Source organism: Pelobates fuscus, chromosome 4 (genome assembly GCF_036172605.1).
Source record: "Pelobates fuscus isolate aPelFus1 chromosome 4, aPelFus1.pri, whole genome shotgun sequence".
NCBI lineage: Eukaryota > Metazoa > Chordata > Amphibia > Anura > Pelobatidae > Pelobates > Pelobates fuscus.
In genome coordinates this window covers 292,183,173-292,206,225 of record NC_086320.1, presented here as the reverse complement: position 1 = coordinate 292,206,225, position 23,053 = coordinate 292,183,173, and the positions used below count along the sequence as shown (strand labels likewise).

The 23,053-nt window shown below is 39.7% G+C and overlaps 1 protein-coding gene across 1 annotated transcript in view; it reads left to right on the top strand.

Annotated features, from left to right (window-relative positions):
* AZI2 (5-azacytidine induced 2) overlaps window positions 1–22,628 on the top strand; it is a 45,247-nt gene extending 22,619 nt beyond the window's left edge. The window contains exons 2-8 of the mRNA XM_063452212.1: window positions 291–520; window positions 2,614–2,766; window positions 3,126–3,225; window positions 10,754–10,896; window positions 15,448–15,509; window positions 19,190–19,314; window positions 20,878–22,628. Of these exons, the coding sequence (XP_063308282.1) occupies window positions 296–520; window positions 2,614–2,766; window positions 3,126–3,225; window positions 10,754–10,896; window positions 15,448–15,509; window positions 19,190–19,314; window positions 20,878–21,272 (1,203 nt within the window). The 5' untranslated portion in view covers window positions 291–295 and the 3' untranslated portion in view covers window positions 21,273–22,628. The remainder of the gene's footprint in view (window positions 1–290; window positions 521–2,613; window positions 2,767–3,125; window positions 3,226–10,753; window positions 10,897–15,447; window positions 15,510–19,189; window positions 19,315–20,877) is intronic.
* The last annotated feature ends 425 nt before the right edge of the window (window positions 22,629–23,053 follow it).

Sequence of the window (23,053 nt, the reverse complement as noted above, 5' to 3'; positions counted from 1 at the left end):
AAAAGTCAGTGTTTACATTGAAAAGCATGCAGGGACAGTATAGACTTCAGAACAACTACATTAAGCTGTAGTGGTTCTGGTGACTATAGTGTCCCTTTAAGAATTGTATTTTTGACGTTGAAAAATCTGTTTTTGAACTTTTTTTTAGTTTAGTTAGAAATTTGTCAAGCCCTGCATTAAGCTGATGTGGTTATAGTGCACAGACTGACCGTTTAATCAAATTTATAGCAGGTTTTTAGTCCTAATGTTTGAAGCTGTGAACATAAACACATGTTTTGCTCTTGTTTTAGTTGTTATGGATTCCAATCTAGATGATGACATTTGTATTTTGACCCACGAGAAAGCTGACTGCATACCAAGAAAAGATCAACAGACCCCATTTTCATCATCTTCTGGGGAAGCATCTGTTGCCTCACACTTTGCTCTCGTCACTGCTTATGAAGACATCAAGAAGCGACTGAAGGACACTGAAAAGGAAAATAATTATTTGAAGAAAAGATTAAGGTTACTTGAAGAAAAGGTACGGCGAAAATATTTATTCATACAATTGGTAATATGTCATCATTTTATTTACTGTATGTCTGTGTGTGGTTGTTTAAGATACCCCTCTCACACTTTGTGTTTCTCATTGCATGACTTACACTTTGCTCAAAAGCATATATCCTCTTACAAAGGTGCTCATGAAAACCATTCTAAAGAATATCTTTCTAGATCTTTTTAGCTGTCATTTTAATTACCATATCATATGAATGGCTAGTCGACAACTGACTGAGCTATTTCTCTTTTTACTCCTTGATAACATGCAAGCTGGCTTCTGTCCTCAATATACCACCGAAACCGCACTCACCAAGGTAACTTTAAATCCTTAAATTCAAATTAAAAAGTCACATTTCCTTGATGATGCTTGTTGAGCTCTTATACCAGCTTCTCAGACCTCTGCTACACAGCAGTTTTGGGTCAATATAAAGTTTTTTGCACCTTCCTTTTAGTCTTTAACCTTCAACAGTTTTTCTCCACTTCTATCACTTGGAGTATATCAGAATGCCATTTTCTGAACTCCCCCCCCCCCCCCCCACTATCTACACATCAGATCTGAGTAGATGGAAAGAAAATACTTGGCTTCATAAAGAAAAGCTTAATTTGGCAGAATGTACACTCAAATCAAGTATAAGTCAATAGTCTTGAATTTTGTATTTTATTGGTCTTTTACGCCTTAAAAGCCTGCATGTTGCAATTTGCTGCGATCGCAATCTGGTCCGTAAAGTCCAATTGCCAATATATTAGTTTGTGTTTAAAGTTAATGAAACCAGGGGGCTGCACTCACGTGAACATGCACAATGGGATGCTGCTGGAGCCAATTCATACAATACACAAGATCCAGCGCACTCACATAATTTGCACTGGATCGTGTGTGTTGTATTTAAAATTGAGGTGTTAATGTGTACCTGCCTTTTCTCTTTCAACCTAGGACCCACCTGGTTTTTATGGTCCACATTGATTAGCTGAGATAAAAACATTTCCAGCTATATCGGTGGAGGGAGTATAGGCACATATTGGAATGTGGGTTACATTTACAGGAAAGTTTGGGACTAGAAAAATCCAAGGAGTGTTATGGGAGTCCATTTAGCTGCAGTGTGACACAAGGAGGTTTCTTATTCACCCCTACATCATATGTATATATATATATATTTTTTTTTTATTTTTTTTTTATTTTTTACACTTTATCTGCCAGGAGCCTTGACCACTGCAAGAGTACAGCACAGTCTATGCAAGACTGTTAAATCCTACATAGACACTTTTGAGATGGAGATGCATGTTTCCCACAGCTGTAACTAGTGACCGCTCTGGGAATTGACCAAAATTCACTGCAAAGGCTCCACCTTGTTAAAAGGACACTGTAGGCACCCAGACCACTTCAGCTCATTGAAGTTGTCTGGGTGCTGTGTCCATTTTGCACCTAGTGCTGCAATGTTAAACATGTTTACATTGCAGCACTAAGCCTGCCCTCAGTGGCTGTCTATTAGAAGGCTTCCGGAATTGTAACAGACTTTTGGTCCCTTATGTGACGCTGGACGCCCTCAAGCTCTGCATGAAGACCTCCAGTGTCAGATTCTTTCCTATGGGGAGGTCAATGCTTTCCTATGGGGAGGTCTAATGCATGTGCGGCATTTGCCACCCATGCGCATTAAACCCTGCTCGTCGCGGGACTTAGGAGGGGGCGGAGCAGCGACCCAGCGCAGAGTGACCTCGGCTCTGGGATAAGGTAAGCAAATAAAGGGTTTTTAACCCTTTACCGCGGGAGGGGGGGAAGCAGAGAGGCAGAGGGATCGGTAGTGCCAGGAATACAGCTTTGTATTCCTGGCACTATAGTTTCCCTTTAAATTTGTCCTGTCGATAAGGCACAGTAGTCATTACTTTGTCTAACAATATATTGATGCTCCTGCAGTTCAGTTTCCTATTCAAACTTTTTATGATGCACTTGTCTGTAGAAGAGAGATGCTAAATAGAAAAGCCAATTGAAACTACAATTACTCGGCGATAGTTCTAATACTAGTGAATTGTAAGGCTGATCGGTTTTCTGTCTATCACTTTCTGTTGTCGAACCAATTTTAGCTTTGTGGAAAGCATGCAGAAGAAGCAAGCACAGTAGGTCATGAGCAAGAACACAGAGGATGGGTTGGTGGAAAACAAGTTAACAAAGCTTACAGCGCCTTTCGTGAAGTCTGCATTGAGAGGGACAAACTGAAAAACAAACTTAATCTATTGGTATGTAGTACACTGTTTAAAATGTTCTCAATCTATAATCTGTTTGTAGCTTTGGAAACACTGACATATGCTCTTACATGGTATCCTTCTGATATGGTATAGGCGGTCTGTGAAAACTCCTCTACAATCACCACCTAAATTCCTGTTTAAATTATGTTTTTGCAAGCACTATATAATTTTATAAAATGTAGCTTTCTACACACTTAAATATAAAAATTTTGCTTGCTATGAGCCCTTTTCAGCCCATAATATAGTGCATGGACTATTGTTAAAAATACAGTGTGGGCCTTAATTTGGTGATATGACTTACTAAACCGTTTTTGCTGGGGTTTTTTTTTTTTTTGGGTGGCGGGGTACAGGAGAAAGAAAAACTTGAATCTACAAAAAGTCTGAATGAGCAGCTGCAAGCAAAAGAAGTTGAGTTGTTGCAAGTGAAGTCTGAATTGGAAACACATCAAGGTAAGTGTGTAATCCTAAGTACAGCCTTCTGGAGGACCAGGCTAAGACTCTATCCTGCACACTATCATTTAATTATAACTTAACCACCCTGTAAATTTGCTTTATTTTCTACGTTCCTGGTGCATTGCATATTTTCGTACATTTATGTCTTGTATGTACTGCTAAAGTGTAGTTTTATTAGCCCTTTATGTCATTGTTTTATTCACATATATGCATATCTATATTTCCCCTCTGATTTCTGCCCTCTGACCCCTCCCTTCTTTCATTGATAACTCAAATGTTTTTGTTTGAATAACCATCCCCTCATCTCTGTGCTTAGATGCATATTCCCCTCCCTCAGCTTTATTGCAGGCCTATCTGACCCTCACATATCTTTCTTCCACAGCTTGATTTCCAAACTTTCCAGCCCCATTACTGCTGCAAGAAAGTCTGATACCCACCAACCCTTCCCTGCCCACCCCAAGCTCATTATTGCATTTATAGATAGTCTGTCACACCCACCTTTTAGATAAGCAGAAACAGCAGGTGTACAAACTGACTCTTGTCCATACACTCCTGCGCTTTCCTAACTCCTAAAACTTAATCTTTAGTCTTCCTACTCCTGGTTTTGATATTCCAATTTATTTATTTATTCTCCAAATTGACTTTTTCCCAGTTTAGCAATGCTCTGTCTTCTCCTCCGCTTCTTTATTTCTTCCTTCTCCCTCAGTATCTAAATCTCTCCCTACAACCACTTACCTCCACTTTCCACAACCTTTACATTTCCCCTCTCTGCTAGACTTCCCCCTTCTCTCAACTCATGCCCTTCACTCATTTTTCTGCTCCCTCTCTCCTACCCATAATCGATCTTATCCTAGACCCCATGCACATAAAACCCACTCACACCTCATGTCACTATCTCTCCTTCTTCTTCTAGCAGCTCTAGCAGTCTCTCTCAACCCAGGGCCCTTCACCCCCTCTGCACACACTAAGACAACCAGAAACCACACAAACCTTATCACAATACCCTGCCATTTACCCTCATTTGCCAACATTCAGTGTGAACTGTGGAACACCCGCTTGGTCTTCAGTAATCTGAAATCAACAGCCATACATGACCTTTTCATCTCAAACTCCTTCACACTACTAGCTATCACAGATACCTGTCTTTCCCCCTCTGATAGTGCTACTACTGCCTCTTTGTTTTGGTGGGCTACAATTCTCCCACACTTTAAGACCCAACTGTAAAGGAGGTGGGGTAGGCATCCTTCTCTCCCCTCAATGTACCTTTCGACCAATCTCCCTTGCCCTGTCCTTTACTTCATTTGTTCACACTGCCAGTCTATTTAAATCCACTCCTTTAAGAATTGCTATCATATAGCAATGATCAATTGATCAAAGTATCAAACAATCTACTCGCTGCAAAATCTCATGGTCACTACTCTATCCTAATTCTCCTTGACCATTGCGCTGCTTTTGATACTGTTGATCATAAACGGCTTTTTCTCATGCTGCGTAATCTCGGTCTACGAGATATTGCTCTCTCCTGTTGCTCCTTCTACCTCACCCTGCGCTCTTATAGTGTCTCTTTCTCTGGCTCTGCCTCTGCCTCTTCCCAACCTCTCTGTTGGTGTCCCCCAAGGTTCAGTCCTTGGTCCCCTACTGTTCTCGATCTGTACTGCCTCCCTTGGTAAACTCATCAACTCCTTTGGCTTCCAATATCACTTCTATGCGGATGACAAGCAAATCTATCTGTCCTCCCCTGATCTGTTCCAGCTCCTCTTGACTAGTGTCTCTGACTGCCTCTCTGCTATTTCTAACTGGATGGCTGCTCACTTCCTTAAGCTCAACTTGTCCTAAACAGAACGTCTTGTCTTTCCTCCCTCAAGTGTTGCTACCCCTATTTCTGTCTTCCTCCACGTTAATGATGCTACCATCAGCTCCACCAAACAGGCTCGCTGCCTAGGTGTTCTCTTTGACTCCGACCTCTCCTTCACCCCTCATGTCCAGTCGATCGCCAAATCCTGCCGCTTCCATCTTAAAAACATTGTGTGCATCCGCCCCTACTTAACGCCATATGTGGCTATGGTGCTGGTCCATGACACTGTCCTCTCTCACCTTGACTTCCGCAATCCGCTTCTTAGTGGTCTTACATGTTTCCAACTTGCCCCACTGCAGTATATAATGAATGCGACGGCGAGGCTCATCTTCCTGTCCGCCCGCACCTCCCACGCCTCACCCCTCTGACCTTGCATTGGCTTCCCGTAAGATATAGGACTCTGGTTCTTACTTTCAAATCTCTACATAATGCTGCTCCAACCTATCTATCCTCCCTAATACACAAGTATGACCTGCCTAGGCCCCTACGCTCTGCCGAAGACCTGCGTCTATCCTCTGTTCATACTCCCACCTCTGATGCTTGCCTTCAAGACGTCTCTAGGACTGCACCGTTCCTATGGAACTCCCTTTCCTTTTCCGTTAGATGCTCACCCAGTCTCCACTCCTTCATAAAGTCATTAAAACTTACTTTTTCACAAAAGCATATCAATTAAACTGTAAATGGCTCCAAAACCCCACACTAAGTCTTCATTGCATACTATTCTACAAATCTATTTCCCTAATACTTCTTTTACCTCAGGGCTTGACAAATTTGCTTTCAATCAAGGAGCCAGCTAAAAAAAAAAAAATTTCAACGTCAAAAATACAATTCTTAAAGGGACCCTATAGTCACCAGAAACACTACAGCTTAATTTAGTGACTCTGGTGTCTATAACCTGTCCCTGTAGGATTTTCAGAGAAAAGGCAGTGTTTACCTTGCTGCCTAATAACACCTCTAGTGGCAGTCACTAAAGTGTCTCCTATCTCATGTGCAGCACCTACATTCAGCGTAGAGGCGGCACTGAATGTTCCCCCTAGAGATGCATTGCTTTAATGCTTCACTATGAGGAGATGTTGATTGGTAATTAATCATCTCCGTTATGGAGGCGGGCAAGCTGCAGCGAGACTGGCACGGCGTTGGAAAACAGGTGAGTAAAAACACCATTCCCATGCGATTGGAACACACACACACACACACACTCTCTTTGTATTATTTGATACACACACAAAGAATCATAGATGCACGCGACCGACACACACACACACGCCTTCTCACACACTCATAAGATATTTATTATTTTATACACAGACAAACACACACACAGGTCCTCACACGCTCACAAGATATTTATTATTTGATACACACACAAAGAATCATAGATGCAGACAGAAACACACGCACACACACACACACACACACACACACGTCCTCTCACACACTCACAAGATATTCATTATTTGATACACACACAAAGAATCATAGATGCGCGCACACACGCACACACACACGACAGATATACACACACAAAAAAAAGTGAATAAATATTTTTAGCCTCTCTCCTGTGGTCGCAGGAGAGTGTCTTCCCCAGGGTCCAGTGGGACTGGGCACAGCAGCAGACATTAGATCGGTTGGCCTGGCTGCTGCTAATGGGAGTCGGCTGCAGCTGGTCAAGACTCCTCTCCTGCACCAATCTCAATCTCACGTGCAGCTCACTGTGCGCCGGGAGGAAGTGAAGGGATCTGCAATTACAATCTCCCGGCGCTGAAGCCGCGCAGGGGAACGGTCGGTTGGGACTGTGAAATAGGGGCAGGCATTGAGTCTGTGAAATGGGGGGCTGGCAGTGAACGGAGACGATTTTACCAAGTGTCCTGCTAGCTTGCTAGTTCTCTGTGCGGCCGCAGCCCTGGGAGAAAGGAATTACAGATCACTTCCTCCCGGTACACCTGCGCACAGAAACCTTCGCGGGGATTGAAATAGGAGTAGGAGGAGTGAACGGGCTGACCAATCCTAGGCGCCTGGGCAAAATTCTTTATCACCATGGCGACCTGGCGTCTGGGATTTGTCGAGCCCTGCCTTACCTTTTATGCCACTTTAGCCTACTGCCTCTAGTATGTAAGCTAATTGAGCAGGGCCCTCAACCCCTCTGTTTCTGTGCGTCAAACTTTGTCTGATTACAATTACACATTTGTTAGTCCACACAATATAAAGCGCTACGGAATTTGTTGGCGGCATATAAATATAGTAGTAATTCCTCGAAAACTGCAATGTTTGACATTGCAGGACTAAGGGGGACAGGCACTGGTAGACAGCCACTAGAGGTAGAGTTAACCCTGAAAGGTAAATATTACAGTTTATCAAAAATAAATTGCAGGGTTAAGGGGACTGGGACACTGCGCGCAGACTACTTCAATTAGATGAAGTGGTCTGGGTGCCTATAGTGTCCCTTTAACCCAAGAGATAGCAGCAAACAGAGGCTCCCTGTTCAGAATCTTCTTATTCCATCTGATTTTATACCACAAACTGCTGTGGTGTATTACCAAAACTCTATAAATTATGTACGCATACACATATAAACTCTGGTCCGTCTACTTCTACAAATATTTATTCAGAGACAAAACAACAACAACATACAAATAATGACACACAATCTAACTAACTAAAACGATAACAACAACCACAATCTAAGTAACTGACAATAACAACTAAAGTTTATAAAGTCATCAGATTCCACTCACAGTGCACCACAATATAAATTAGCCCATACCTGCTCACGTGTCTGCTCAGTAGCACAGCCAAAAAGGAACGGGGAGGAATAGAGACAGGGGAAAGTGGTGATCTTTCATGACTTGTAAAGGTATTGAATGACCTAATTACCATTTCAATGGGTAAAACTTATCCATCTGTAAGAAAGGCATACATGAGCTTGGTCTCATTACTCCTGGTCACCATATTAGTTTGACAGAATGTCACCACAACTACCACCAACTGTGGTTAATGTGATATTATATACTTATTTATACTTTGGAAGAGCAGGATGACTGGAACTGCTGAATATACTGCTATCAGCGTAAAATATCAGTTTCTTCTTTATAGAAGAAATTATATCCTCTGTAAAATTCCAGTGTGTCACGTTTGTATAACAAGTAAAAATAAAAAGTTGTGAAACCTCCGTACTTTCTTAGAGGAATTTTATCGTTTACATTTTTTTATATATACCCCCTCACCCAACAACCTCAGCCTAACCCCCCTCAACTCAGGAGGGACCTTAATTCTCTTGATCTCCAACAGTTTTCAGCTGACATTGATTCACAACTGCTGTCCATCCCTTCCCTCTCCTGTCCTTCACTGGCCATCTCCATATATAACTCTACTCTTACATCTGCCTTGAACACTGCAGCGCTACTCCAAACAAGCACCTCAAGGAGGACCCGCCCCCAACCATGGCATACTAAATCAACGCGCTACCTGCAAAGATGCTCCCGTTGTGCTGAACGCTCCTGGAGGAAGTCTCGTACCCAATCAGACTTTCTCCATTATAGATTCATATTGTGTTCATACAGTGCAGCCCTTGCCCTTGCCAAACAGTCCTATTTTTCCTCTCTCATTAGTTCATGTTCCCGCAACCCCAGGCGTCTCTTTGACACCTTTAATTCTCTTCTTCGCCCTGCTGTGATCACCCCCAAAACTAACCTTACTGCTGATAACTTTGCATGTTACTTCACTGACCAGATTGAACAGCTAAGGAAAGAATTCTCCCCTCCTTGCCTTTCTGTTTCTCAATCACACATAGATCATGCATTTCCTACCCTTCAGACATTCTCCCCAGCTACTGACCAAGAGGTGGCTGCTCTTCTTTGCTCCTCTCGCCCCACCACTTGCCCGCTCGATCCTGTCCCATCTCACCTTATCAGATCTCTCTCCACTTGTCTCGTGCCTTCTCTAACACACATCTTCAACTGCTCGCTCTCTTCTGGCATCGTCCCTGCTGACCTTTAAACATGCCACTGTAGTACCTATACTAAAAAAACCATCCCTCGACCCATCCACCCTCTCTAACTACCGTCCCATATCCCTGCTCCCTTTTTCCTCAAAGCTTCTGGAAAGACTTGTCTTTACCCGTGTGTCTCATTTCCTCAATTCCATCTCTCTCCTTGACCCCCTTCAATCTGGCTTCCGCTATCTCCACTCTACAGAGACTGCCCTTATCAAAGTTACTAACGACCTAATCGCTGCTAAATCCAAAGGCCACTACTCCATACTAATTCTTCTTGACCTCTCAGCGGCCTTTGACACCGTTGATCATGCTCTCCTTCTTCAAACTCTTCAATCGCTTGGTCTCTGTGACTCTGTCCTCTCGTGGTTTTCCTCTTATCTCTCCCAACGCTCATTCAGTGTCTCCTTTTCTAATGATACCTCCTCCCCTCACCCTGTCTCGGTTGGAGTCCCCCAAGGCTCCGTCCTTGGTCCCCTTCTATTTTCTCTTTATACTGCCTCTCTTGGCAAACTTATTACCTCTTTTGGATTCCACTACCACCTGTACGCTGATGACACCCAGCTATATCTCTCCTCTCCAGACCTCTCCCCTGCCGTCCTGCAACGTGTCACTGCTTGCCTTTCTTCCATCTCTGACTGGATGTCCTCCCGCTTTCTGAAACTCAATCTCTCAAAAACTGAGCTCCTTGTCTTTCCTCCTCCTAATACTGATCCTCCTCTTTCGCTCTCCCTTCAAGTTTGTGGTACCAACATCAGTCCATCCTTGCAAGTGCGCTGTCTTGGCTCCATACTTGACTCTGGTCTCACCTTTTAGCCTCACATCCAGCATGTTGCCAAATCCTGTAGATTCCATCTTAAAAACATAGCCCACATCCGCCCCTTTCTTGCACCAGATACTACCAAGGAGCTTGTCCATGCTCTAGTAATTTCCCGCATGGATTATTGTAACCCTCTCCTGATTGGTCTTCCCAATAGCCGTACTGCACCCCTACAGTCCGTAATGAACGCTGCTGCTAGATTGATTTTCCTCTCTAGTTGTTTATCTCACACCTCACCCCTCTGCCAGTCCTTACATTGGCTTCCTGTATGCTATAGGAGTCAATTCAATGTACTAACTCACACCTATAAAGCACTGAACAACTCTAGCCCCTCTTATATCTCCTCACAGATCCATAGGTATGTCCCTTCTCGGTCTCTCCGCTCTGCCCGTGACCACCTCCTGTCCGTTGTCCGCACTCGTATGGCCAACTCGCGCTTGCAGGACTTCTCGCAGGTGGCTCCCTTCCTATGGAATAGCCTGCCTACAGCCATCAGACTCTCCCCTAGTCTTGCATCTTTTAAGAAGTGCCTTAAAACCCATCTCTTTAGGAAAGCTTATGGCCTCCAAGACTAACCCCTACCTCACATACCTGTCTCTTGCACTCTCCTGGCAGTCCACCTTATATGATTGCAAATTCCTGTCCTAATGTGTTTTACACCCCACCTCCTATAGAATGTAAGCTCGATTGAGCAGGGTCCTCTTCAACCTATTGTTCCTGTAAGTTTACTTGTAATTGTCCTATTTATAGTTAAATCCCCTCTCATAATATTGTAAAGCGCTACGGAATCTGTTGGCGCTATATAAATGGCAATAATAATAATATTATATATTTTTTTTTATTTATTTTTTTTTAACAGTGATGCAAAGCTTAAGCAAAACACCTAGTGACTGGGAAATAGAAAAACTGAACAGAGAGTTGAAAATCCGGTCAGTGGAGCAAGAACTTAAATTGCTTCAGGAAGAATTCAGAAACCTCCAAGCGGAACTTCAAAGGACAAAGGTAATTGTCCATGTTAAGATCTATGCAGTAAAAACATGATATGCATAAAATCATTTAGAGTTCATTCTGATCTCTGCCTTAGGCAGATGCTTTTTATGGCAGCATCACTTTTAGTTTGTTCATTCAGTCTCTGAAGACTTTTTTTTTTGTTTGCTAAATTACACAAATGGCTTAAATTGAAAATATTAGTAATTCCAAAGTGGGATAGTGATAGCCCTATGTTAAAGTGAAACAGTTAAAATGGCCCTGTACATAAAAATAATAATAATATATATTTTAATTATTTTTCTCTTTTCCAGTATTTCCTACTGACTAAGACGTTCTTTCAAACCCCTGATAACTATGATTTGCCAGATCAAGTGTGCACGGATAATTTATTTTGCTCATGGGCAGCACATGAATAGTGCTGCTGAGTAGTATGTAGCAATCAAATGCTGCATGAGCCAGGTCTCTTCATGGGATTCTCTTCTATTACGTCTTTCTCTCATCTTTTCTTCCTGCAGTTTATGAATTCCACTTAATGGAAGACAATGTTTTTACTGTGCCGCACAAGAGCATTCACAAGTGATATTGTTATTTATATAGCGCCAGCAAATTCCGTAGTGCTGTACAGTGTGTGTGTGTGTGTGTGTGTATATATATATATATATATATATATATGTCTCTGTCTGTCTCTGTCTGTCTCTGTCTGTCTCTGTCTGTCTCTGTCTGTCTCTGTCTGTCTCTGTCTGTCTCTGTCTGTCTCTGTCTGTCTCTGTCTGTCTCTGTCTGTCTCTGTCTGTCTCTGTCTGTCTCTGTCTGTCTCTGTCTGTCTCTGTCTGTCTCTGTCTGTCTCTCTGTGTCTGTGTCTCTGTCTGTCTGTCTGTGTCTGTGTCTGTGTCTGTCTGTCTGTGTCTGTGTCTGTGTCTGTGTCTGTGTCTGTGTCTGTGTCTGTCTGTGTCTGTCTGTGTCTGTGTCTGTGTCTGTCTGTGTCTGTCTGTGTCTGTCTGTGTCTGTCTGTGTCTGTCTGTGTCTGTCTGTCTGTCTGTCTGTCTGTCTGTCTGTCTGTCTGTCTGTCTGTCTGTCTGTCTGTCTGTCTCTCTCAACGAAGTACAAGTTACGGAATAACTGCAAGCTTTCTTCTGTAGAGTAAAGTGTAAAATGTGCTTTGAGCTCTGTAATGATACTGTGTGATCTACAGTTATCAGTCATAACATTGATTACAGTGAGGGGAAAAAGTATTTGATCCCCTGCTGATTTTGAACGTTTGCCCACTGACAAAGAAATGATCAGTCTATAATTTTAATGGTAGGTGTATTTTAACAGTGAGTGACAGAATAACCCAAAATTTAAAAAATCAAGAAAAATGCATGTCTAAAAAGTTATAAATTGATTTTTGCTTGTCAATGAGTGAAATAAGTATTTGACCCCTTCGACTTAGAACGTGGTGGCAAAACCCTTGTTGGTAATCACAGATGTCAGACATTTCTTGTAGTTGGCCACCAGGTTTGCACACATCTCAGGAGGGATTTTGTCCCACTCCTCTTTGCAGATCCTCTCCAAGTCATTAAGGTTTCGGGGCTGACGTTTGGCAATTCGAACCTTCAGTTCCCTCTACAGATTTTCTATGGGATTAAGGTCTGGAGAATAGCTAGGCCACTCCAGGACCTTAATGTGCTTCTTCTTGAGCCACTCCTGTGTTGCCTTGGCTGTGTGTTTTGGATCATTGTCATGCTGGAATAACCATCCACGACCCATTTTCAATGCCCTGGCTGAGGGAAGGAGGTTCTCACCCAAGATTTGACAGTACATGGCCCTGTCAATCGTCCCTTTGATGCAGTGCAGTTTTCCTGTCCCCTTAGCAGAAAAATGTTTCCACCACCATGTTTGACGGTGGGGATGGTGTTGTTGGGGTCATAGGCAGCATTCCTCCTCCTCCAAATATGGCTAGTTGAGTTGGCCTCATCTGAACACAACACTTTCACCCAGTTCTCCTCTGAATCATTCAGATATTCATTAGCAAACTTCAGATGGGCATGTACATGTGCTTTCTTGAGCAGGGGGACCTTGCAGGCGCTGCAGGATTTCAGTCCTTCACTGCGTAGTGTGTTACCAATTGTTCTCTTGGTTTTCCCAGCTGCCTTGAGATCATTAACAAGATCCTCCCATGTAGTTCTGGTTGATTCATCAACGTTCTCATGATCATTGAAACTCCACAAGGTGAGATCTTGCATGGAGCACCAGACAGAGGGAGACCATTATTTTGTGTTTCTTCCATTTGCTTGGCGATGGTCTTGTAGCCCATTCCAGCCTTGTGTTGATCTACAATCTTGTCCCTGACATCCTTGGACAGTTCTTTGATCTTGGCCATGGTGGAGAGTTTGGAATCTGATTGCTTCTGTGGACAAGTGTCTTTTATACAGGTAACGAGCTGAGATTAGGAGCACTCTCTTTAAGAGTGCTCCTAATCTCAGCTCGTTACCTGTATAAAAGACACCTGGGAGTCAGAAATCTTGCTGATTGATAGGGGATCAAATACGTATTTCACTCATTGATATGCAAATCAATGTATAACTTTTTTGACATGTTTTTCTGGATTTTTTTTTTCTTATTCTGTCTTTCACTGTCTTTATTCTGTCTTTACACCTACCATTAAAATTATAGACTGATCATTTCTTTGTCAGTGGGCAAACGTTCAAAATCAGCAGGGGATCAAATACTTTTTCCCCTCACTGTATATAATAAGAAAGGCACGTATCAAGGGGTGGGATATATTAGACAGCAATTGCACAGTTCATTTTTTTAATTGTACGTGTTGGAAACAGGAAAAATGGGCAAACGAAAACACCAGAGTTGCTTTGACAAAGGCCAAATAGTGATGGCTAGACGACTGAGTCAGAGCATTTCCAAAACGGCAAGTCTTATGGGGGATGTTTTCTCTGAAAAGGCAGTGTTTACATTTAGAAAGCCTGCAGACACATGCTATACTCACCAGAACAACTACATTAGCTGTAGTTGTTTTGGTGACGATAGTGTCCTTTTAACTCGTTGGCTGAGAGCAATACGTGGAAGATTCTAAGCAGGAACTTCTGGCTCTCCAGGCTGCTAAGAAAAAAAAGGAAAGAGCAGCGCTCAGCGAACTACAGTTAAAGGGACACTCCAGGCAAGTGGTCTGGGTGCCATCTCCCACTACTCTTAACCCTGCAAGTGTAATTATTGCAGTTTTTATAAACTGCAATAATTACCTTGCAGGGTTAACTCCACCTCTAGTGGCTGTCTACTAGTGACGGCCACTAGAGGGCACTTCCTGCATCATAGCACAGAAAACCTGTGCTAGAGCGTCGCTGGATGTCCTCACGCTGTGTGAGGACCTCCAGCGTCGCTCATTTCCCCATAGGAAAGCATTGAAAAGCATTTTCAATGCTTTCCTAAGGGGAGCTCTAATGTGCATGCCGTGCATGCGCATTAGGTCTCCCCGGCCGCTGGGCGGGATCAGTCTCTCCCACTGGCCGACATAATCACTGGGAGGAGCGGCAGCGGAGGAAGAAACAGCGACGTGGGACATGTCGCTGCCTCTGGTAAGTAACTAACTGAAAGGGTTTTCACCCCTTCAGCAACCGGGGATTGGGGGGTGAGAGGGAGAGGGGATCTGCAGTGCCAGGAAAATGGATTGTTTCCCTTTTAAGAGTCAAATTGTTTAAAAATAGTTAGACGTATCTGAAAGCTTTGTGTATTAGCAGCAACATGCTTAACACCTACGAGCATTATGGATCACAAATTCTTCTGATTCTTTACCACTGTATTTAAAATAAATAAATTCCACTTGCTATGGCTGCTTTGAACAATGTAGAGTGACAAGAAAATGAACACTCCAGGCTCGATGACCACTTGACCAGCTTGAAATAGTGGTTACAGTACCAGGAGTAGAAAAGCAGACCCAGTGGGTCAGAGAGAATAGGGCGCCCCCTAGTGAATATCTATATATACATATGTACAAAAAATAAAATATAACTTAATAGTTAATGCATAAAAATGCTTGAGGTAAGGACCCAGGTATCTGGGTCCTTACCTCAAGCATTTTTATGCATTAACTATTAAAAGTTATATTTTATTTTTTGTACATATGTATATATAGATATTCACTAGGGGGCGCCCTATTCTCTCTGACCCACTGGGTCTGCTTTTCTATCTATACAAATTTGTAAGGGTTAACCCCTAATTTGGTCGCCCCAGGACACATCATAAGTTGCTTCCCAGTCTGGGTACTCAACTTACTTCCTCCTACAGTACCAGGAGTACCCAAGAGCCCACCCTATTGCAAGTAGTCAAACTATGTTTTTAATTATTTAGCTTCTTACCTGTGGTCCATCTGGTGCTGCACCCTACCTCCTCTATTAATGGCATAGTGAAAGAAGCTCCTAGTTCAATACCAGGAACGTCATTAGTTCTCTTGAATCCTATAGTGCCGTGTAAGTTCATTGACAGAGAGAATGCATTCTTAGCACCGTATATAGATCACAACATTTTAGTTTTAAACCTTTTTTTTTTTTTTTTTTTTTTTTTTTTATAAAGGACTCCTCTTTGGAAAAACAGCTATCAAGCAGACACTGTTTACAAGAACATGAAACAGCCAGGTACTTTGTAGTTTGCATTCTATGTTCATCAAATATTATGCTAATTTTGAAATATATGTGTGTGTGTGAATATAAACTTCCATCGCTAGGGGGAGAACAAGCACTTTAAATGTTCTGGATGTGCAAGTACTGTAGAAGGGGATATATGTTCAGCCAAGATTATGTAGTCAATAAGTATTTTTCTCCACTAGGGGGAGAACAAGCACTTTCAATGTTTAGAGATAATTTAATAAGAAAACAGAAATATACAGTGTGTATATATATATTTGTTTAATAAGAAAATATAGAATAGGTTAAGAAACAAATACAGGGATACCAAATCTCAAGTACATAATTAAATAAGAATAATACAATAAGAATCTCTCTTTCTCTCAACTATTTAAATGTTGTGCAGATATGTTGTTCAATTAAATATTTAAGGCAAACCTGTTTAGCAGTTTACTGATTTTAGATTAAAGATGTCTATTCCAAAAGCCATGCATATTTTTTTTCATTCTTTTTTAATGTCGTGCATTTAAAAAGGAAAAAACACAAACAAAACACTTAACAATGCTGATAGTGTGAATCTATTATCTAGTGACTGTGACATCACACATTCTCACGGAGTTTGTAGTAATAACTGTGTAACATCACAAAAGGCCACACACAAGTACACTTGGGAGCTTATATATGTGTGTGTCTAAAAAGATGTGTAAAATAAAGTTGTGGCAAGACTGGAAAAAGAGGTATGTGTATATTACATTTTCTTCCTTATTCGTTTTTCTAGGGTTTAGGTTAGATTTAGTGTGGTGGTGGTGTTTTGTATTTGTTTTATTACTGAAAACATGCACATCAAACACCGTAAAAGCTACATTTTGGAATCTAAAAGGGTCTATAACTTAAACTCCAGATATTGCTCAGTAATTAAAAGGTACTCCTCCAACCTGAGTTTATTCTGGCAGTGGACCTGTTTAATTTACCAACAGTAAGAGATGAGGTAAACTGTGTATAATGTAAAGCAAGGAGGAGTTTCAAAAATCACAGATTTACCCCTAAATACAAACAAACAAACTTTAGCCTTTTGCAACTAATAATAAAAAAAGTTTAAAGAAATCTGCATTTTTTTTTCCCCCTGTTGCCTTGCCTATTCTCTAGGATAATCTTCTTTGCCACGTTTTCATACATAATGTTTTCTCTTTTTAATGGTGGTTGCATTTTAAACAAAAAGAACTGTGTATGTTTCATGCATATTTTTTTATTTTTTTGCTTTCTTAATAACCTCAATTGTTTTGGCCACATACTTTTATATATTTATATATATATATATATATATATATATATATATCATTATTGACAGGAAGTGGAAGATGATGTTCAAGGGACACTGTAGACAATTTCACTATATCTTATCGAAGTTGCTATAGTCCTCCCCTCCCTCTTATTATTCCCCCAATGCTAATATTAAACTGATTAGTAGGCTTCTAAGCATGGCTTCAACACACACCTCCAAGCCCTCTGGGTATGCAAGCCTAGAATCCTATTTCCTGACTCTTTTTTATACCATAACATCATGAGAACATACGCAGTGCAGTCAAGGTCGGCCATAGAGAATCTTTATGTTCAATGATTCTCTATGGAGAAATCGTAGCCGCATCACAAGTACCACACATGCGCTTATGTTCCACAGTACTCCTCATAAGGAGCATTAGATTGGGCCATCCTCCTGAAGGCACGCCTCCAGGATGAAGTAACCATCGAAGGAGGCTGTGACAGTGCTGAGGGAAACATTGCGCTGGAGAAAAGGGAAGTCATTTTTTTGTTTTTATTTTTATACAGATGGGACTTAGGGAATTAAGGGGCAACAGGACCGTAGCGCTAGGAATATAGATATGTATTCTAAAGCCTACAGTGTTCCTTTAACCAAACATTTTCTGGTTGTGTGATGCATACATAGTGAATACCTGGTAATTTGTGTTTTGTCTGATTTAAAATCCCAATTTTTTACAATGATCTTATTTTTGTTAGAAACATGCATATATGTATGTTTAAAAGAAAGCTGGGTAAGACATTTTTGAAAATACAACAAAGCCCATTTGCTGCTAGTTATGAAATTCTACAGGCACTTCTGTAAATGTTCTGTTTTTGCTAAATGTAGGAGGGCTAGATACATATGAAATATGTAGTATGTTTAGGAGCTTGGTATGCAGCACAATGATTAAAAAAATAAACACATTCTGTTGTGTTTTTCACAATCACAGAATAAGTAACTGGGCATTCCTGTATATCACTTGAGCAAGTCAAGCTGATAGCTTGCACGTAACATCACAGCAAAAACTAGGTGATAGATCTTTTGCAAATAAGAAGGGATTTCTCCAAATATCAGTTTCCTTTGAACAGGACTTCACATTGTGCTATTTCACACTCACACTACAGAATGTACGTAAAGAACCTCACCCTTACAAGACTGATATTTTCCAAGCTGTGATACACTTCTATCCTTGAATATAAAATACATTTTATAAAATATAAAATGTAGGCTTGAAACGTTTTGTAACCTGTATCAAGAGCAGGAATTATTTGGCAGAAAGATTTTATGGCATTGAGATTATTTTAGCATGTCTGCCATACAATTCTATGGATTGGATTTAGTAGTAGAATTTACACAAGCAAAGACAATTAAATAAAAAAAAAAAAAAAAAAATGTGTGTGTGTGTGTGTGTGTGTGTGTGTGTGTATGTGTGTATATATATATATATATATATATATATATATATAAACACTTAATGTTATGTTATTAATTATTAGCACTGTTATATTTGTTTTAAACACTATTCTTTTTGTTCAAATGGATATTAAGCTATGTTTTTTTTATTAACTTTTATTTTAATACAAAATAAAAACACCTTGTCAGATGAGTGACATCATATTAACACTGAGCAATTAATTCACCTGACTCTTTGTTTATGCATAATTTTGTATTTATTTTTTTGGTGGAGGGAGGGAAGTTTGTGAATTGTGACAAATAGACAGCAGCAATTTTAAGCTAATCTACACCCGGATACATTTCCCTCTGTGCTTTCTTTGACTGACTACATTTAAAAAAAAAATTCCGTCAATACACTAATTTGTAAATAAACACCTTTTCAATGTTGATGGTATTTATGTAAAATTTTGAGTGAAAAATTAGGCTTGTCTTAAATAAGCTTAATTGTACCTTATCTACTAATCGATCTCTCCACATTGTCTGCCTCAGCATTTTTCAGTGTGGCGTAAAGATCACTAGTGAAATGAAAAGCACAAAGTGTATGCTAAAATAACTATCGTGGAGGAAAAGAACGCACACTGTATCTCATGTCAAACAGCCATCGTGAATAGATTACTATACTGTGCTATTTTGTGCTGGACTATGTAATAATGTATTACCACTTTTAAGGTAAATTCTACAAATATGTGGATGTGTAATCTGTTACTGTAGCGGATTTCCAAATACACATTGGCTTTATATATACACATATGCAATCTGTGAACACAATCACACGCTGATAGTGTTAAGCTGTAATTGCTCTCTAAAGCATGAAAGGCAGCAACAGTATTGGAAATTAACCCAAAATAGTATGCTACTGAGCAGCAAATTGAACTTTTTCTATTCTATCTTTTTTTTTTTTTTTTTTTTTTACATTTGTTTTTTTCTCCTCCTTCAGTGAAAGCAGCGTGCGGCAAGCATACTGGGAGCTGAAGAAGGAAATGTCTAATTTACATGTAGTGACTGAAGTACAAGCCGAGGTGCTAAGAAAGCTGAAAGGAACCATAGCTGCGACCAAGAAAGGCAAGTCACCGTGCCTGTTGTAATAAGGCTACTCTAAACCTCCGATCCAAACAGTGCCATTTAAAGAGCAACCAGCTATCATATCTCATCAGAATCTTGCTGTTTGAGGCTGATACGCCGGAGTATATTAGAGCTACTGCCTACCAGCTTTCTGGTTTGGCTTCTATCTCATACTGGTCAACTTCACACATAAAGGTGTTGCTGATGTGTGTTTTCTGTAGTGCTGTATGCTGTTCCCCTTGTGGCTTATTTTCTCAGCCAGCTTAAGTGTACAAGGCAGAGGTGTTAACAGTTTATTTCTATTTGACCTTTTACCATATCTGCCTCACATAAAAACAATGCAGACATTTCACATCCAAAATGCCAAATGCTTCCTTTCTGTAGGTTCTCGTGTGGAATCCTTTTATAGTCAGATAATCAAAATAGGTTATTACATTTTTAGTTGGTAAAAACAAACAAAAAAAATCTTACTTTCTCTTTAGTTTGAAGGGGGTAAAAAAAGAAGCAAATACGCATTTTCTGCTGTTTGTTTTTATGTTCAGGAAAAAAAATAATGTATCCAGAACAGTAAGAAACTGATGTAGTTTGTGTGTGTTTTTATTTATATATTTTATTTATTCTTTTAATTCATTTTGTGACCGCTTTGAGAATGGTGAGGATTCTTCATTAAAAAAAAAAAAAAAAGCTTTAAAAAAAATGTAATTAAATAATATATATCTATATGTGTTTATTTAATCTTTTTTTTTTTTTCTCAATTTAGTTTTTAAATTAAGCTTGGTGATTCTTATTTAATATGCTGTGTGGGAAAATGTATTCACTGCTAGAACTAGCTTCACTTCCTATCCAGTATCACTGTAGTGCATTTTCAGCTGCTATGTCATTTATATTGTTTTATTATTATTCAATATTGTTTCAGTTTCCATCTTGGCTCTATGTCAGTCATTTAATAAGCTCTGCCCTTTGCACCTGGCAGTCCGCATAGAGAAAGCATACCGAGGAGAAATGAAAGCGTTTCTATTTCTCCTCCTCATTTGCAGTGTGTGTCCTGGATGTGCTACTATTATAATTTATTTATAAAACACCCCATTCTGCAGTGCTGAAGTGGATTATGATTTATTTATTTTTTTAAGTCTTTCATGTAAATGTAAAAGTTGGGAAAAAAGTTAACACAATTTATAAGCAATTTTCAGTTTTTATTTAATTATGCAATTTCCATAAAAGTTACCATTCCACTTTAAGCTTCTAAGCGAGTTCTCATTGTAACCATGAGGCAATTATCTCAAAAGCTGTGAAATGCCCATAGTTTAATAAATCCTCCAAGTGCTTCCTTCCGTTCTCATTTATCACTGTGAGCCTCCATATGCAAGTATTTTATGTTGTTGGAGTTTACTCTGTGCCATTTAGCGATATCTTAAAAGAGAATCAAAATTTGAAGAAAAAAAAAACATTTTGTACAACTTGGAATTAAGGGAAATTAATAAGTCAAACAATTTAGTGTTGAACAAAAAACATTGATTATTGCGAAGTGTTTTTTGTTTCTAATTCACATTATCACTTTTGCAGCATCTCAGAGTGCTCCCGTGCAGTGTGAAGATGACTTGGCTAGGAACTGCAGTGGACTACATTTAACTGCTACTGGTAACAAAGTGCCCTTCGCCCATGAACACAAGTTTGAACATAGCAGGATCTCCATATCAGGACCTCCACCGCACTCATACAAGAACACTCTTTATGAAAAGACTTTACTAACATCACATGCAGGTGAAAGGCCGATTCCAGTTGGGGGAACAGACTGTGACAATGTTGATTTTTTTCCAAAGTCGTCTTTAGAAGAAAATTCCTGGGTAATGCCAAGTCCTCCAAAGCCTAGCGAAACATTATTTTGGGAACCTAAGAATAATTCTACAGCAAATAATTTATCACAGTTCTATAATCCCAACTACCCATTTAAAAGCTAAGAAAATCTTAAATGCTGCAGACGTAGAGCATAACCGCTCCCTGGGTACTTGAATTATGTTTCTGCATATCCTGAAAATATGTTCATGTGTAAATATTTTTCCATTAAGAATTTAAGAGCACCATAATTAATTTATGAATAAGGAAAACTGGAAAATATTCTGCTTCACTAAATACTTACTGGGTTATTTCTCAGACCTGGAATTGACTTAGGAATTTAAAATTTTAGGCCAAAATACTTGCATTGAAATTTTTTTTTTTCCCAACTCTCCTGTTTATCTAGATAGGTTATTTTAGTTTAAGATTTGCAATTCCTTAGTCCATTTCACAATTCATGGTTTGGTGAATAACCATACTCAAGTATTCTATATTTTTACAATTTCTCGAAATTAATTAAAGGTACCATGAGTTTCACATTTCTAAATATCTTTATGTGAAGGAGTACAACAAATTTTAACTCATTAGATATTGTTTGATTTAGTGTTTTTTTTTTTTTTTTTTTTTTTATAAAAAGGAGCATTAAAGGTGTGTGTATATATAGAGCAAGGCCATGAAGATGTCTTTGTGTTTTTTCCCCTCCTTTCTCAATATTGATCATTGCTCAAGACAGAAACGGGGAGCTACTGATTGCTCATTTCTCCTAGTAGGATAACTTCTGTCCTGTCATGCCCCATACTATGATTTGACTAAGCAAGCATTATTGCTATAACTGGTGAACCATCCTTGTCAACCTATTTGATATATCACATGCACTACAGAGGAATTCTGGGAACTATGGGCAAAAACCATTCCAGATAAGAATATTGACGTTTTGCTTGTGTTTTGAGGGAAATAATGGACAATAGTATTATGAGACCATCTGTATAAACCTTTATTGCTACTTTAATTTTACCATAAGGTGAGAATTCAATGTTACTTGGTCTGAATGGTGATTTTAGTTTATTAATCAAGTACAGATGTATTAAACTGGATGGTATGTATTCTTAACATGCATATACATTAAACTGTGATCAACACATATTTTTTTTTACATAAAATCCATTGTTGAAAAGTGTTACTAGCCCATTTTGGTCGAGTGGCCATGGATAATATGATACACTATAGTCATGAATCTGTAGTATAGCTTGAGAAAAGAGAAAAAAATATATATATTTTTACCTTGTCTCAACAACAGCTTTAAAGAAGAAATATGGAAAAGCAACAATCCTGTAATATTTGAATAACCTCAATGCACTCACTTTGTGAGACTTGTAAGGCTTTCGTCCTAAACTTGTACTTATTTGTGCATTCTGTTATTATTATAACGAAAATAAACTTTTTGGCATGGTGATGTGTAAACAAGCCATGATCTTTATCTATCTAACCAGCGTCCAGGAATCTCTATCCAATTCGGAGTGTAAGTTATACAAATTTTTATTAATTGACTTCTCCCAACAAAAATACTGTGTTTTCCTCCTTTACTATCAGCCATTGTTATGGATATTTGAGGAATGAGATGCAATAAAATAGAAACATAGAATGTGACGGCAGATAAGAACCATTCGGCCCATCTAGTCTGCCCAATTTTCTAAATACTTTCATTAGTCCCTGGCCTTATCTTACAGCTAGGATAGCCTTATGCCTATTCCATGCATGCTTAAACTCCTTTACTGTGTTAACCTCTACCACTTCAGCTGGAAGGCTATTCCATGCATCCACTACCCTCTCAGTAAAGTAATACTTCCTGATATTATTTTTAAACCTTTGTCCCTCTAATTTAAGACTATGTCCTCTTGTTGTGGTA